General features: G+C 44.5%; 2 protein-coding genes across 10 annotated transcripts in view; one reads left to right on the forward strand and one right to left on the reverse strand.

Moving 5' to 3' along the window:
• Positions 1–617: 617 nt before the first annotated feature.
• LOC108094413 (glutathione S-transferase theta-1) lies at positions 618–3,018 on the forward strand. Of its 2 annotated transcripts, none has more exons than XM_017194981.2 (4): positions 618–764; positions 1,325–1,471; positions 1,853–2,275; positions 2,414–3,018. In XM_017194981.2, the coding sequence occupies exons 1-4, from the start codon at positions 680–682 to the stop codon at positions 2,557–2,559; spliced, it is 801 nt and encodes a 266-aa protein (XP_017050470.1). In that variant the 5' UTR covers positions 618–679; the 3' UTR covers positions 2,560–3,018. The 2 variants fall into 2 exon arrangements, with proteins under 2 accessions (XP_017050470.1, XP_017050471.1); XM_017194982.2 differs by lacking the exon at positions 618–764 and adding an exon at positions 1,133–1,198.
• LOC108094411 (serine-rich adhesin for platelets) overlaps positions 2,672–17,203 on the reverse strand; it is a 37,537-nt gene continuing 23,005 nt past the window's right edge. For 4 of the 8 annotated variants that reach the window (XM_017194980.2, XM_043209528.1, XM_043209530.1 and 1 more), the window contains 10 exons: positions 10,761–11,534; positions 10,346–10,686; positions 10,186–10,260; positions 9,266–9,749; positions 9,106–9,205; positions 8,939–9,037; positions 8,532–8,867; positions 7,493–8,461; positions 6,478–7,426; positions 2,672–6,410 (listed from right to left, as the gene is read on the reverse strand). In XM_017194980.2, coding sequence (XP_017050469.1) covers positions 4,867–6,410; positions 6,478–7,426; positions 7,493–8,461; positions 8,532–8,867; positions 8,939–9,037; positions 9,106–9,205; positions 9,266–9,749; positions 10,186–10,260; positions 10,346–10,686; positions 10,761–11,534 — 5,671 coding nt within the window. In that variant the 3' untranslated portion in view covers positions 2,672–4,866. Of the gene's footprint in view, positions 6,411–6,477; positions 7,427–7,492; positions 8,462–8,531; positions 8,868–8,938; positions 9,038–9,105; positions 9,206–9,265; positions 9,750–10,185; positions 10,261–10,345; positions 10,687–10,760; positions 11,535–11,694; positions 11,766–17,203 lie in introns of those variants that run through there. The other 4 variants (XM_043209532.1, XM_017194979.2, XM_043209533.1 and 1 more) reach the window with 4 other exon arrangements.

Here is a 17,203-nt window from a genome sequence, read left to right on the forward strand (position 1 = left end):
CATTCCAAATAAATGACGATATTTAAAAAAATACGAGTATAATCAATGAAAGAATGGCCCACATAAGTTCTTTGAACTCGACGGTTCTTTGAACAAGAAGCAGGGCAACCGAGCAACTCTTAGTTAAATGTGCATCAGGTTTAAGATTTCAATTGGGTGGAGTTAATATTAACACCTTATTTTAGGCATTAGTTGTGTGTATCTAACGTATCGCCTACCAGGTGGATATGAAAATTGGTAAACTCAAATTTACCAGTTGCAACCAACTGCGGATTATGTTTACCTGGTGTCTATAATCTTCATTAGATCCAAAACAACCTAGTTCCGAGAAGAATTTGTTGTCCGATTGGACAGCCAAATTTGCAATTTCTGAAAACGAAATACCAGGCGGACAGAAATGCCAAGAAATTTTTTTATAAAAAATACGATGCAAATTGAAACCCTTTTCTACTAAAGCTTTTTAGAGTGTAAAGTTTAGCTGACACGCAGTGGGGAATCCGCCTTATCTTAAGAGCCAATTTCGCCTTGCGCTTATTTCCTTCGTTTTTTTTGTTTGGATCGCAGTCGCATTCGAATTTTCTGCCAGATCGGAGAGCATCCGCGACTGGGGGTATATAAGCATGAAGCAGTTGCATGAAAGTCATTCGGTGGCTTCGTTTAGAAAAGTTAGGATCTCGCCATGTCGTTCTTGGCAAGTTTACTGGGACTCAGCAACGAGGAGGATCAGCTGCAATTGGCCTTCGACGAGGTTAAAAATTCCAGAGGTGAGTTAAAAAAGTGTGAAAACAATGAAAAATTAGAAAAGTTTACATTTTGGATTTTAATTGAAGTGGATAACAAATAAAGTTCCGATAGCTTTAATTTGTGATAACCAAACTAAAAAATTGATTTAAAAATAATGCTGCAGTTAAAAATGAAATAGGTAAATTCCACATCGGTCCATTTGTGTTTTGCGTATATGATTTTTGCTAAAATATCTTTTAACGATCATCTTAATTCGTATACGTGATTTATGGATAGTTTGCCCATCACTATTGAGCCCAAAGCTTTCAGTTAATCACGCACGTACGCAACGTAAAGCTCGCTCTTGTCACTTTTATCTGCGAATATATATTTCTCGCTCAACCAGCTGATTCCGATTCCGATCTTGGTCGGAGCTCAGTGGTTTAGCCTCAGTCGGCCACCGAGCGTGTTTTTGGTGAGTTCTGGTGGATTTTCACAAACAATTGAGGAGCGTTTCGTATCGTTTTTGGGTGGCGTTTGCTTTGTTGATCTTTGGACCGGTGCCTATTCGTTTATTAATGCAAGCCCAACTCTTTTTCAGTTCCCTTCAGACAGACAACAAACCTGAGGATGTCGTCTCCCATTCGCTACTATTATGACCTGATGTCGCAGCCCTCGAGGGCGTTATTCATTATCTTTCGATTGAGCAACATGCCATTTGAGGAGTGTGTGGTTGCCCTGCGGAATGGTAAGTTTACTCTAATGGTCAGGGTGGGTCCATTTTTAGGGTTGGTCTAGGGAAATGTCTTTTAGACGATCACTCACTCTGAATTTAAATGGATTTAATTTTGATCAGTATTTAACATTTAATTTGTTATAGAAATTTAGTAATATTTGTAATATTGTTTCTTCAATTTAAATTACATATAATTTAATTTCTGGTCATATATGTACTTCAAAAATATCTGTTTGGATAATGCTCTTATTAAAATAAAAAACAAATATTTGCTTTCAAATCTTAAGCTATGTGATTTATTGGCATGAAAATATGTTTTGAAAGAACCACCATGGACCGAACCTTGTCGCTCGTAGTTGCAATCTTATCTTAACCACGGTCTTTGCCCCCAAGGCGAGCACTTGACCGACGACTTCAAGCAGCAGATTAACCGCTTCCAACGCGTTCCCTGCATCCACGACAACGGCTACAAGCTGGCGGAGAGCGTGGCCATCCTGCGGTACCTGAGTGCCAAGGGCAAGATCCCGGAGCACCTGTACCCCAAGTACTTTGTGGACCAGAGCCGCGTCGATGAGTTCCTCGAGTGGCAGCACATGTCCCTCCGTCTCACCTGCGCCATGTACTTTCGCACCGTTTGGCTGGAGCCGCTCCTCACCGGACGCACTCCCTCGGAGGCCAAGATCGAAACGTTTCGCATGCACATGGAGCGCAATCTGGACATTGTCGAGGAGGTCTGGCTGGAGGGCAAGGAGTTCCTCACGGGACCCACGCTCACCGTGGCAGACATCTTTGCAGCCTGCGAAATTGAACAGACACGTAAGTGAAACCCATAACTTTTAAGTAAAAACTTTAAGAATACCATAACACTTGTCAATTGTTGCTTCCATTTAATATTTATTTTAAATCCAAATACCTTTTAATAACCCTTATTTTTCCTCTTTCTGTAATCTAAAGGCATGGCTGATTATGATGTGCGAATCAAGTACCCCAAAATCCGAGCCTGGCTGAAGAAAGTGCGGCAGAGCTGCAATCCCCACTACGATGTGGCCCACCAGTTCGTCTACAAGATCTCGGGAACGGGTCCACAGGCCAAACTCTAGACTCCATTCTAGAACTCTAGAACGCCCCAAGCCATTTGTTGTACATAGATCATTAGCATTTATGGGGTATACTATACATAATTCGTAAACAATAAGCAACACAAACTAATCGTTTCTGGTTTATACTTGTACATTTTATTCTTAATATTGGTTGTTTCTTTTTTATTGTGTCGTCGTTTATAGCATTATAGAAAATCCACATTTATTTTTTGTTTGAAAAAAAAAATCATAATACAATAAAATATATAGATGTATACATGTATAATAGAAAATACAATTTTTTAAAAAATAACTACCTAAAGTCTAACAAAAAATTTCCTTTTAGTTAATCATAATATTTATATAGCAACGTTACGCGCTTGGGTTCTTTCTATATACTTTTCTCCTGCTGCCTCATTTGTTTCTGCCTTCGGGTAACAAAACAAAATGCATACAAAATATATAATCCTTTATATATTATATCCTCTTTTTTTAGGGGGGTGTGTGGTGTAAATCATAATTGTGAATGAAATCAAAAAAATCAAATCGTATATACAGCAAAAAAATGGGAGGAATACTATACAACTACTATCTAATTTCTTAATCATATATACTTGCATGTATATTTATGCGTTCCACTTTTCGACAAACCTAAATCATATAAAATCATATACAAACTACACAAAAATATATATATATTATATTATATATGTAAATGTAAATTTATGCCGTTTCTCGTGCGTTATATGGTAAACATATAGTCGCGTTATCAATCAAACGTGGTGTCCTTCTGGTCGCCTGTCTCTGGACGTCAGCTTGTGTGTGCGGAATATATGTATATATTTCTCTACTATATAGCTTTTCAGCTGCACCTATCATATCATGCATTTCCTACAGCACCGCCAATAAATATAAAATTTTGCATATCAAAAAAAAAAAGGAGTTTACAAAACGTGGGTGAAAAAATGTATTCCAAAATTTAAAGCAAACAATTTAAGGCACCAAAATTGGGTTCTGTTTTTTTCCTCCACTTTGTTTTACAGCAGGTACACAGGTACACAGAAAAAAATAAAACGCAAATGTACAAACTAAACGAATAAGTGATCCACTTCAAGGACAATTAGCACAACTTAGTTGGCAGAGGGACTCGTCTGAATTCCCGGACAGGCGACACTTTTGATTGTTCCTATACATTAGGTGGTTATTTATGCGATTTTTCTTCTGTGTTGTGTTGTATACGTTTTACAAAATAGTTCTCTCTCTCTCTCTCTTTCTCTATCTTTTTATCCCCCTTTCTCTATATATATCTTTCTCTGTCTGTCGCTACATATATCTCTTTCTGTCTCTGTCTAATTCCAGATCCTTGCTTGGTTCCCATTTAATTTGTGTGTTTTGTGTATTTTGTGTGTGCGAATAAATTACTTCCTGCCCTCGAATAGTTTTTTTCATCTAAGATTGTTTTTCTGCGTTGCGTTGTTAAGATTTGTTTTTCCCTGGGAGTTGTACCTTTTCTTGCAGTGTATTAAGCAATTCGATCTCAGATCTTTGCCAACTAAGTATTTTAAGTTCTCTATGAACGCACTGTGTATTATGGTTGGTCTACTTTTTAAATACAATATTCTTTGCAGTTTGTCAGTTTTTTCGTATTACCAAACACAACTCCATGGGGGTCTGCACATGAATATATAATATATCGTGATAGATAATGTGATAAATACGTATTTTAACTGCTCTGTTGGTTTGTTTGCCGATGGAATTCGGACACAACTTTGCAACTGCACATTGATATAGATACATATATGTATAGTAATATAGATTGTGGTGACTATTTTCACAGAATCTCAGCAGCACAAAGTAATTTTTAGACTCCTCAAGTAGCTTTGCCACCAGAACTTTGGATTTAAAATTCTATTTGATTTCTTTTTAAGTGCCACATAAAATTCCCAAAAATTACTTTTGCTTCCTCAAATTGTTTTTCTTTTTAGCAACTTTACTCTGGTTAACATTCTTTTAAACTTTTGTTTTGTTTTAAAATCGGTGTCTACCAATTGTGTTTTTCATAAACTATTGTTAGATACTTTCAATTCTGCATTTGTTTCTATATTAAACCTTTTTAATACTCGTGTAAACTGTGGTTTTGTCTAGGCTATTTTCGGGTGGCTTCATCGCAGCAATCTGCCGATTGATATATAGACCGAGTTACTAGTCAGGTTCTTTAAAATGTGAGTGCAACAGACTGTTGAATCAATTATCTGAGTGATCCCTGCTGTTTTCTTTAAATGTGTGCTGGAAACTTATTCCTTTTTAGTTTCGGAGATCCTATTTTGTTTAGAAGCGACCCCGATTGATGTTCTTGATGCGAATGCCCACTTCGAGGACCTGATCTCCGTTGCCAGCTGGCGTGGTGCTGGTGCTGCTGCTGTTGCTGCTGCTTCCACTGCTGCTATTGTTGCCCACTCCTCCACCAACACCAACACCACCACCGACCACCACCACTCCAGACGGTGGGGCGTTCGAGGGTGCTCCACCGCCGTTGCCATTGCTACCGTCGCTCTGCGGCGAGTTGTTGTTGTTGCTGCTCGATCCCGAACTGGATCCAGGCAAAGCCACACTGGCATCGCCACTGGATTGCCCCAGACGCCGCAGCACCGTGGTGGTTGTGGTCGTCGTGGTTGTCGTCTCCGCGGCCGCCGCTCCACTGCCGCCACCGGCGGACGAGGCGCTGCCCAGCTTGAGCAACTGCTGCTGGTGGTGGCGATTGTGGTGATTGTAGTTGATGGCCGCCAAGTCGTGACCGTGACCATGAACGTGATTGGAGCAGCTGCCATTGCTGGCGGAATAGTCGTGCGGACCGCCCACAGTGTGACGACGCTTAATCGAACGGTTCTGCTTGTTCTGGATCTGGCGCTTCTTGGTCAGGTTCATGTCAGTCTTCTCGTCCTTGGTCAACCCGGTGGCACTCAGCGCCTGGCAACAGGCCACGCCCACCGTCACCGCTCCAGCTACTCCTCCGCCGCCGCCGGATACTCCCGCCGCTCCCCCGCCGCCGCCGCCGCCAGAGGATTGGGTGGTCATGTGCCGGGTGGAGTAGTTCCGGCAATTGAAGCTGGCACTTCGAAATAACCGATGGTCGCGTCTCTTCTTGTTGTAGCGCTCGAGAAAAAACGACGGCGACGGTCGTTCGCCGAGCAGCAGCTTTTCCTTGGGATCGCTGGTCGTGGAGCCCTCGGAATCATCCTCGGAGGCAGCTCCTCCTCCTCCTCCGCCTCCTGAGGAACCCACTGCTCTTTCGCCACCAGCAGTGGCTGCATTGCTGCGCTCGTAACTCATGTAATTGCTGAACCTCGGATGTATGCTCTTCGTCAGCGTTGTGACACTGCTCGACGAACTGCGCGAGGCGATGGCTCCGCCGGCGCCACCACCGCTCCCCGTTGGAGTGCCAACCGGGGTGGCTGCTCCACTGGTTGGCGCCGTGGAGCTTCCCTGATGTATCGGCACCGTGGCCGAGTGCTGCAGCTTGTGCGCCGCCTTCAGCAAACTGGGGGGCAGCGGCGCCACGCCCGCCAACTGCTTCGATGATGGCTTCTCGTCGCCGCCGCTGCCAATCGTATTGGTGGCCGTGCAGGAGCGACTCAGGTGCAGCGAGAGCGGGGCCGCGTCCAGCGGATTGCAGAACTGATGGAACAGCCGCTCGGGCGACTCGTCCGCATACGGAATGTTCTCGGAGTGCAGGTGCAGCGGTTGGCCCAAGGTGTGTCGTCGGTTCTTTGGGAACTCCGGCGATCCGTTCTCATCGTTCGATTCGGAACCGCTGCGCAGATTACGCAGCTTGCTGTCCAGCGTATCCGTGATGGTTGTCAGGGACATGGAACCTATTGAATATTGCGGGGGATCACTTACTTAATCTTCTCTAATCTCTTTTTTTCATGGCATTCTCACCCGTATCGCTTAGTCTGCTGCTGGAGTCGTCGTCCGTGAGCAGAATGGAGATATCCACGCTGCTGCGCTGCTGCTCCTTGGCCAGATTCAAGCCCACTCCCAGACTGTGGCCCAGACTGCCGGACGACTGGCCCGAGTCCTTCTCATCCAAGCTGGCCTTGCGCGTCTGGTGCGACGATCTCGAGCCGAGGAATCCGCCCGTGCTGCGCTTCTTGAAGTTCGCACTCAGCAACTTGGAGGATGTGGACGAGATGGAGGAGGAAACGGCCACCGCTGTGGTGGAGGACGCGGACGACGAGGAGGAGCTGAACTTGGTGGTGGTGGTGGAGCTCGAGGAGGAGGAGCCACCGCCACCGGACGCCTTGCCGCCGCCGCTGTGGAGCGTCGAGCTGCTCGAGGTGCTCGCTGTGCTGCTGGCGGATGCCGATGCCGAGGCGGACACCTTGGCGTAGTCCAGCGACTGAAAGGGAAGAGAGACGGAGGAGAGGGAGCCGGGTGTGGGCAGGAGCAGGATTAGAGCCTGGTCGCAAATGCTCTGCACAGCCTTTCGCTGCGCCCTTCGCTGCTGGATGGTGGTGGTGCTGATGGTTGTGGTGATGGTGTTGCTACTACTTGTGCTACTTGTGGTGCTACTTGTGTGGGTGGTGGTGGTGGTGGTTGATGTGTTGGAGGAGCTGCCGCTGCTTACCAGTACACTCTCGCCGGAGTACGTGTCCGAGTTGACGGCGCTCCGCTTGCCGTGCGTCTTCCGCCTCAATTGCGGCATGAATCGCGAGGTTCGCGTGGTCTCCCGCTCGGTGATCCGCTCGATCTTGGACAGGTTGTGGAGGAGCATGCTCGTCTGGTCCTCCTGCGTCTGCTGCTGCGGCTGGGCGGCACTCACGGCGGCACTTCCGCCGCTCACCTCCGCCAAATCCGGCAGACTGCCGCCCTCAAAGAAGTAATCATACTAGAATAAATCACGAAAAAAATTAATATAAAATGCAATGCAATTCTCCAATTTCCGAGTAGCCACCTGTGTAACCAGCAGCTCGACAATGCGGCACTGGTGCTTCATGTCCTTCACCGCCGTTTCCAGCGTATCATTCGGCGTCCTGATGATCGACGGACCGAAGATGATGGCCAGGTTCTTGGGCTCCATGCGGTTAACCTCGCAATTGCCGCTCACGCGACACAAATGCCGAATCAAATGCTTCATTGTTTCGTACGGATGACGCGGCAGCGACTCGACAATCTCGCGCAGCAGGACGATCCTCTCCAGGCCGAACTTCTTGTCCGCCTCGATGAAGTTGATGTAGTAGCTGGCGGGCATCAGCGCATCCGGCAGACTGCGGATGAAGAGCTTGAGCAGACTGCTCACCACATTCACGTCCTCCCAGCGATCGTCGCTCGCACAGCTCTCGAACTGGAAGTCCTTGGTGTTGACCAGCTCGGATAGCTCCGAAATGGCCGCCTTGTTGCCGGGTATGCGATAGATGCCCACCACGCCCAGCCCCTTCGTCTCCACGATGTTCGTGCAGACCTCCACCAAATGCGGCACATAGGCGTTCACCTTCGACATGGGACAGCTGCGCAGGGGAACGCCAATGGAGCCGATCTGCTTGGCGGCACAGGCCGATGGCGATGCCAAGTCGTGATGCGACACCCCACCACTGCCGCTGCCGCCGCGACGGAAGAGCAGATCCTTCCAGTTCTTCGATTTGGGGGAGCCCAGATCCTTGTCGGGTATGTGCTTGTGCGAGGAGGATTTGCGCGCCTTCATCACCGGCGAAATGGAGTCGCTGGTGGCCGCCACAATTGCCGCTGCCGCTGGCAAGGCGGAAACATGATGATGACCACCGCTAGCCTCTGCTATGCCACCCGAATGGGAGCTCAGCGGAGAACTGTCCGCTGCAGCTGCTCCACCCTGGGCATCATCCAAGTAGCTGGCGCTGGCTGCTGTTTTCTGCGGTTCCGCCAATTGTTTGCCCTGCAGCTGGTGCTCCTATTTAGAGGGGAATACATTAGTTAGTTAGTTAGTATATACCTCCAGCTACCTCTGATAAAACACTCACATTATCATCGTAGTTCAGGCTGTCCTTCCACTGCAGCAGACCAAACAGTCGCTTCATCTCGGTGCTGCTCTTCGTCTTGAACAGGATCTCCGTGTAGGGACCGCTGCTGCAGGTGGACGAGGACGTGGATGTGGTCAAGGCGGAGGGCTCGTTCGCGCTGCTGCTGCCCGAAGAGGTGAGCAGCTTGTCGTGGCCCTCCTCCAGGTTCAACTCGTTGCCCAGCGAGGCCAAGTGGGCGCCACTCGGCGATGGCTTCGACTGCATCCGAATCAAGTACTTCTTCTTATCCAGCGACTCGTCGAAGAACTTAAAGTTTCTAATATCGAGTTCTATCACCTGTGGAGGTGGTTTACCAATCGCTTATTAGAAGGTGGAACTTTGATTTGAAATAGATTTCCAAGACTTACATTGTGCTCCGATTTGGCATGGCGGCCTGAGTAGATGCGCAGCAGATCGCCCTTGATCTCCAGCTTCACCTGACGCCACGATCGGTACTCGGACATGCGCTGAAAATAAAATCAATATTATTATAATACATAAATATTTGAATTCGCTTTTTTGATGGATAACCCACCTTTCCGTTGATGCAAGATGACTTGATCTCGATCTCCGTTTCGAAGGCCTCCAGTTCGTTGGGCACATATTTGCCATTCAACTCGGCATCAATGTGGATGCTATTGGACATAGAAAATTGTTTAGTTTTGTTTGATGGTAAGAGGATAACCCAAACGCACCTGCTTCGCATGTCGCTGCTCATGGAGGCCCTGCGACTTCCGTGGGCGGACAGACGCACATCCTCCAGTCCGTTGGGCGTCTCGATGAACTCGTGGCCGCCGCCAGTGCCTCCGATCACATCGTACGTCGGATCGGGATGCTCCTCCACCAGGGATTTCGTCTTCTGCGGCTCAACGACGGCAGCCACCGGAATGGGAATCGAAACGGGCAGGGGTGCAGCAGTGGTTGGAGGAGCAGAAGCGCTGGAAGGAGCGGGTGCAGTTGCCACTGGAGCTACTGCTGCTGAGCCCGATGATCCTGCCGTTGCGACAGCATCTCCGCCACCTGGTGGCGCCTCCGCATTGAAGTCCGCCTCGTTGTTGGTGGCCCGCAGATAGGAGATCCGACGCATCGGTTTGCCTTCGTCAAAGGAGCTGGAGGAGAGTGGTTTGAATCGCCGGACGACGTTGCCGCTTCCCACAGCACAATCCACAATGGCAGCCGCTGTAAATATGGCGATGGCGATTAAGAATTAGCGGGTTATATCATCCACAAACTTATTAAATATTTAAGACTGGCCAAGTGCGTTAGAAGAATTAGTATATGTATGTGTGAAAAATATTTCCAATTTAAGCTGTTACATTTGCAGGACCTTGATAATAATTTCGTATTGCGTGTCCTTTCGCTGGTTATTAAAAAAGCTATTAAATTTGGTTTTTAACATTAAGGAGCGCATGCGGTGAAAATGCATTCAAGGCTACAATGAATATAACAGTGGCAATTAAATATATAAATAGAGAAACCAATAATAATGAGAAGCAGTTACTCAACAAAAGGTTAAACTAAATGGCGTGCGATTTACTAGCAAGGAAGCTATTTTAATTCAACAAGAAACCAATCCATTTCGGAGTGGCTTTTGGTTTTAAATCAGAGAACCTACCACTGCTCTCGGCAATGTCCGCCAAGGTGGCAACGGAGGAACCCGCGGGCGGCTTATCCGACTGCGCCACAAACTCTGCACCAAGTAAAACAGAACGAATTGTGGTTTAGTAACTAATCAGATGGTTAAATTGAATGGAATCCGAAGGGAAGGCACTCACTGTTGGCTCCCAGTGGCACGGGATCGATGGTGGCATTCGCCAGCGTCGCCTTGTGCAGCTCCATTCGACTGCTCGACTGTCCATCCACCGTGGTCGTTGCTGTGGTCATCGTCGTTTGATGATGATGCTGCTGCTGATGCTGCTGCTGCTGCTGCGTCTGTTGGTACTTGGCCAGGGGATGCTGCTGCAGGGATTCGTACAGCACACTCTGCTTCTTCACCGTCGTCGTGGTCGAGGAGTTCGATGTGCTGGCGGTGGACTCCATGGCGCTGGTGTTGATCGACAGCGGCTTGAACGGATCGAAGCCCTTGGACATGTGCGATACCAATTTGCGCTCGAAACTGGAGTTTAAATAAAACAGAAATTAATTCAAATATTTTGTATAAATTGCATATTAAGCTCTTGATCTACTTACACCTTGTTGGTGACTCCGGTTTCCTGCAACGTCTCAAAATAATCCAAATCCTTTGCGTACTTGGCATTGTTGTTGATCATCACCTGGCGATGTTGCTGCTGTTGGATCTGCTGATGTTGCTGGTGGTGCAGATGTTGCTGTTGCACTTGCTGCTGCTGCTGCTGCTGTTGCTGTTGCTGATGGTGGAGGCTCACATTCACACTGCCGGGAGCCGTGGAAGATCGCTGCACTAGCTTGCCACCGGAATAATACATGTCGTAGCCATGGACTTGATGTTGTTGCTGCTGTTGCAGTTGCTGCTGTTGCTGCAGTTGCTGCTGCTGTTGCTTGAGCAGCACTTGATGGCGACTGCGTGGCGGAGGCACCACCACTTGGACTCCACCGGGCGGCGTGTGCGAGGGAAAGAAGTGCTGCTGGTGTTGCTGCAAATGTTGCTGCTGCTGTTGTGCCGGCGATGCGGATTGCGCCTGATTGCCATTGGAGTTAGAAGAGGAAGAGGCGGAGGCGGAGGCGGGCACCGGCGACTTGAGGAACTCCTCCTTCTGCTTAATCGATTCACGCAGTCGGATCATCAGGTCGCTGTTCTCACTGCCACCCGAAAGGGATCCCGATCCCGAACCCGATCCCCCGGCTGAACTTTGACCCCCGCTGGCCGCATACAACGCCTGACTGAGCGCCGTCGACGATTTGGGCTGGCGGGCGGTGGGCGTGGGTGTGGGCGTGGTCGTTGCCGAGCTGGCCGATAATACTGTTAAATTTGGCGGCTGATTGGCACTGCAAAAGTAAAGAAAAGCAAAGAAAAATATTAAAATATGATAAAAAACCAATGAAAACAAACATGTTATCTTATACTTTTAATTTATAAATTTCTTAATTAGAATTTAGATATTAGTTACACTGATTGTGCTATTTAAACACTTATTATATTTAATACCTTATTTTCAGTTCAGGCAAGGAGTAGCTGCCACTTTGCCCTAAACAATGCAGCATGGCTTTAAGTAATCGCAGGGCCACTAAAAATACAATTCACATACCACTTAAAAACCCCGAATTGTGTCACTAAAACCTAGATCAAAGCTGTTGATACGGACCCACATAATAAAAACGCACAGCACTTTGTTAATATTTTAAGTAATTTTCACCATTTACACTGACGTACGAGGAGTTAAACACTCGAATCAACTGTCTGCTTTTCTATTTGCCTCGCAATAATCGAGCAAAAGTGCTTCTGTTGGCGGATCTAGACATTTTTTTTTTGTTTTCTTTGCGGCCTGTTAATTTTTTTGCAAAACAAAAATATTTGTCAATTGAATCAGCGGCGGTTATTCAGCGAGACGCGGCAGTAGCTCCAAATTGGCAGTCGGCCAAAAGCAGTGCGACCCAAGTCGGTCCGCCAGCCCCACAATTTGATGGCACGTGCCATCGTCAGTTTGTCAGTCGCTCAATGAAATGAAATCAGTTTTGGGCTCCCCGTCGCTGTCGTCACACGCGGCGCATGCGCAATATTCGAAATCGCGCACCCCGATCACGATCGCCCCCGCCAACCCCCCTTTATCCATTTTATGGCTAAATTCCATTCCCTATTTTGCGGAAAACATATCTATAGCTCACTGTTCTTAATACTTTGAAATACGACTTTTATTTGTGCCTCAACGAATTCTATTTTGCTTCCGTTTGAACATCTCAAGTGCAACTAATTATTGCCCGTGGATTTCTAGCAGCCAAACGAAGAAGTCAGTGATTCAGTGGAGGGCTCAACAGGTGTTTGGAAATCAGACGCAGCAGGCTAAAAGGAAGGTATTTTAAAGCATAACTTCGTAACTTCAAAATATTATTAAATGAAAGCCATTTAACTACATTGTTGCATTGTGTTATTCATATTAATAAACAAAGAAAACCAAAAACTTCGCCATTTATAACAGTCACTGCTGGACACAAAAGTTTTGTGTGAAAAACATGAATCTCTGTTTTATTATCATCCAACCATGACTTACAAACAAACGGAGGGGAAATTCGGAAGTTAAACAATGCGTTTTACATATTCATTTGTGGAAGGGAGGGAGACATTTCACACACCACTCGGCAGAAAAAAAAATGCTTTGCTTTTCCGACTTGTGTAACAAGAAATGACAATCATGCTACCACACATAAATCATAAATGTTTAAGTGCACTAAAAATCTGTAGAAAATATTTAAAAATGAACTTGAACTATCAATCAGAGCCACGTGTTTGTCAAAAATTCTGCATTCTCCGCTGACATCCTTAATTGGCGTGAATTTAACATGAACATCATTTCATGGCTAAAAGCCTTTTGTGATACGTCAAATTGTTTACAGGCTTTGGACATTTTTCCGTGTCGCTGGCTGTGCGCCACCACAGTGGGCACTCGACTGGACGGCCAGCAGTGGAGCAGGAAAACAAGACAAATTAGATTTGGAATAAAGTTCAAGTGGCTGAGAGCAAAGGGAACAGGAATAATTAAGTTTCATATGGCTGCACAAAGAAGAAGAGTGCCTATGGAGTTTTAGCCTCACTCACTAGAAATGGCAAATTAGTTTAACTATGTCCTTATTTCTTTGCCCATCGCTCGCATCCCTCGCATCCTGGGCATCCCCGTTCTCCATCGAGATCCTCAAACGAAAGTGTAGGGCTAAAAATAGTATGGTAAATGACAGTGTGTGTGCGCCAGGATGCTTAATTCAATTCGCTTTTAAAAGCCTTTCCCACACTCGAGGCTCAAAACCCCGGCAGACTGTCAAGGTCAAAAGGTAATGAATAGAAGGCATACACGCCCCCTCCTGCCCCGCCCCCTTTTTTCTATCCCTGGATCATATTTCACAGGTCGCAGTATAAAGGAAACGCACACATTTCCATTGCCTAGCTTTCAGCGCACAGTGGGCAAGGGTACACACTTTTCTATTCAATTTTAAAAAAACATAACTTATTATTACTAATATATTAAAATACAGTAAAAAAAAAAAGTAATTATACAAGGCGTTATTATTTGTAGTAATAAATCAAACATGTTTTTAATGCATTAAAATTTCAATTTATACCACTGTGCAATGGCAGAGCAGGTAGCAATAAGAAAAATTCTTTGGATCAGGAGCGCGTGTCCCCAACAAATGAATGTGTGATTATTGGTGTGTGAGCGCGTATTCGGTGGCATTATTATCTATGCATAAGCTGTATATATAATATTCAATATGTGGATACTACACCGAGCGAAAATGGTATTTATAAGTTATGTTATTATATTTTAAATACCATTAAACCTACAAGTGTTACACATTATCTTTTTTATATTCTTTGTAAGTGCAATATTTCTTTCTGTGCATGCATGTGCGATGCAGAAAAGTTTGGACACAAGTGACTCGCATACAATTCAATTCGAATTGATTCATCGCGCCCCTCCAAAAGCCCCCAAAAGCCCTTATCACCCCACGTATTGTATATATATCCCATATTGTTGGTGCATATCGATAAAAGGCGGCCAGCGAATTAGCCGTATCTATAGGGGGTATACTCGTACACACATATATAATATGTTAGCTATAAGCTCTTTCCCTTTTCTCTGTGCGGAATTTCGCGCTTTTATTGTCTGCTCGTTGTGTGCACTGTGGGCACATTTTGTATTATTTTTTGTTGTCTGATTTGCGTTTTGCCAACTCTTGCGACTCTTTGCAATTAACAAGTCATAAATAAAAAATTGTTGACACATTTGATAAGCGGCAAAAGCAGCAGGGTTTGGTTGAGAAAAGGGGAAAAAAGAGAGAACCTATAAACACATTCGTATTTTCTCCCGGTGTTCGATTTTGCAAGTTCCACAAATTTTACCTTGTTTTCCCCCAAAATATTTGTTGTTTACATATTTATACCCTTTATTGTTTTTAAAGTGTTTTATTTCCTGTTTTTGTTTTTATCTATTTCAAATTAGTAAGAAATATAATCAAACATTTTGAATATAAATTTATACAATCGAAAGAAACACTCGTTTTCTATGATGATTGGGATTTTTTACACTGAACTGATGGAACCCATTGATTGCAACCTTTTCAAGGGCGAAAACCTTTACACAAGTCACGTTCATTGGGTCTTTGTTTTTTTGTTTTTTGTTTTTTTGTTTTTTATAGTTTCTGGTGGGGGAGTCGCTTTCGACGCTTTGATCTTCGCCTCATTGAAAACACTTGAACTCTTGATCTAATGTACTTTTTTTCGGACAAGGTTTCTGCAAATTGTGGTTTCTTGTTATGTTCTCAAATTGTTTCGCTTTTGTTTCACACTTTATCATTATGAGAGCAGCACAGAAAAAAAATTGCAGCAAGACGACACAAATTAAAAGAAAAATAAGTATGCTTTTTAACCTGTTTTCATTAGTGTTATCGATCTCGAAACGTATCATTTTCATTTGGATGAGCATAGGTTTTTTGGCACCAACTAATGGTAGCGTATACATTTTTGTGGCAGTGTAAAGCAGTCAGGGCGAAAATAATTCCATCTCCGAAATATATGCTAGTTAATAAATTAAAATTACAAAAACTTCGTTCGCCGCGTATCACAAAATCTGAAATCTGCGCGAACCGCTCGCCATCGTCAACTAAACTAAAGTACTACGCAAAGTCCATGCGACTAAACTAAAATAAAAAAAAAAAACAAAAAAAAAAGAAAATACAAATAAAAAAAAAAAGGCACAACAAAACACACAGCAAAAATTGGCTTTGTATGCATGTATGAAATTCGTATTAAAGAGCGGCAGAGGCTCAGCAATTGAAAGAGACCCATTGAGTGGGCAGCGACCGAATGGCGAACGACCCACCGCCTGATGCTCTCCTCTCGCATGATTCCCTTTTTTTTATTATTTCAATACAGTAATCACTCTGCTACTAAACTTAACAGGCCCTTTTCCCAGCACTTCCAGCACTTTCACATTAATACGTCTTTGAAAAACACTTTCGAATGTTGAAAAACGCCTTGAAGCACTCTTTCCTTCAAACCATAAAATGTTATTGCTGGGAAAGGAGATTTTTGGAGAAAAGTAAGTACCCAACTTATTCGACTGGATACAGTGCCCACTGTATTTTATAACCAATAAATAGATAAACAAATAAAAAAGAAGTGAGGGGCGGTCAGTGGGCGAAGGGAGCTGCCCACAGTTTGCACAGGACGGGAGTGGGAATCACTATATCACTATCAGTCACCGACTGACCAAATATATATATATGTATATGTACGTATGTATATATACCGCTCCACCCTTTTCCCCTTTCCCCGCCTTCGCCCTGCGACTGGCCTTGCCTTGTTTATTTATTTGCCGAGTGGGCGGAGGGGTGGATCCCACCCAACCAACCGCAGGGCGTATACGTAATTGTCAAAGCAAAGTAGTTAAATTTGGATAATGCACAGTGGGTAAAATGCCAAAAAGAAGTAGCCAAAAGAACATTGCCCTTAAATCACAAATAAAATAACCAAAAATAAAAAATTAAAACAATAATATAAAAATTCAATTGTCTTTGTCAAATCAATTTTTACTTAAAAATAGTTCTGAAAACAAATCGCATCCACTGTGCTCGCAATGTTACGCACAAAAATTGAGTTTTGCATTTTCAATGACATATTTTCGCCGGCCATCAATCAATCAATCAGCCAGTTGATCAGGCGATCAATCACTCAATCAAGTGTGTACAAATGCGTAAGCAAACAAAAGGATAATGCGATGCATGTACATCAGGCATATATAATATGTATTTCGAAACCCTTTAGATCCAGTAATATTCTTTTCAGTGCACATTGCTTCAGTGACATGCTTGGAATGTTTGGAGTAGTGAATAACTTACATGAAGCCCCCCGCAACGAGTCGCCAGATCAACTCAAACTCAATCTGAGTCGTCTCAATTTCCATCTCAATCTCAAAAAACAGAAAAAAAAAAAAAAAAGATAAATCTCTCATTCGCTTTAAGCGCAAGAAACGGAAGGGAAAAAGAAGACAAGACGACGACTTGATGTCTGCGGGAATTGAAGGCATTATTTCCTCCCCATTCTTCGGATGGCATACAAAATTCAATTAAATTTATCGTAATCATTTAACAATGGAGCAAATATTCGCCTTTGCAGCTCAACAAATTTATTGTTATTGTTGCGAGGTGTCCATTTACACACACTCGTTGTGTGTGCATAAGGTTATGCGGTTATTTATTTATTATTTTTTCCATTTCTGCGTTGCTTTTCCTTCATTTTTTTTTTCTTCTCTCTCGATTAGTCAATGGGTTTGTTGTTAGTGTATAAAAATTGATTTATTTATTCATATTCATGTGCAGCCACGCTGCGTATACGCAATGCGACTGAAGGGGGCGGTGGTTGAGAAATGTCCGATATTGCGTTTTGAATTTAAATATAATTCTCAATAATGTATGCGGTTGCAAAAATAAATGTGTCGAAGCATTCA

This window comes from Drosophila ficusphila, unplaced genomic scaffold (assembly GCF_018152265.1).
Source record: "Drosophila ficusphila isolate 14025-0441.05 unplaced genomic scaffold, ASM1815226v1 contig_197, whole genome shotgun sequence".
In the NCBI taxonomy this organism is placed as follows: Eukaryota; Metazoa; Arthropoda; class Insecta; order Diptera; family Drosophilidae; genus Drosophila; species Drosophila ficusphila.

Coding starts and splice junctions, on each gene's coding strand:
- LOC108094413 (XM_017194981.2), top strand. CDS start 680: ATGTCGTTCTTGGCAAGTTTACTGGGACTCAGCAACGAGGAGGATCAG. Junction 765..1,324: donor CGAGGTTAAAAATTCCAGAG/GTGAGTTAAAAA, acceptor ACTCTTTTTCAG/TTCCCTTCAGACAGACAACA. Junction 1,472..1,852: donor TGTGGTTGCCCTGCGGAATG/GTAAGTTTACTC, acceptor TTTGCCCCCAAG/GCGAGCACTTGACCGACGAC.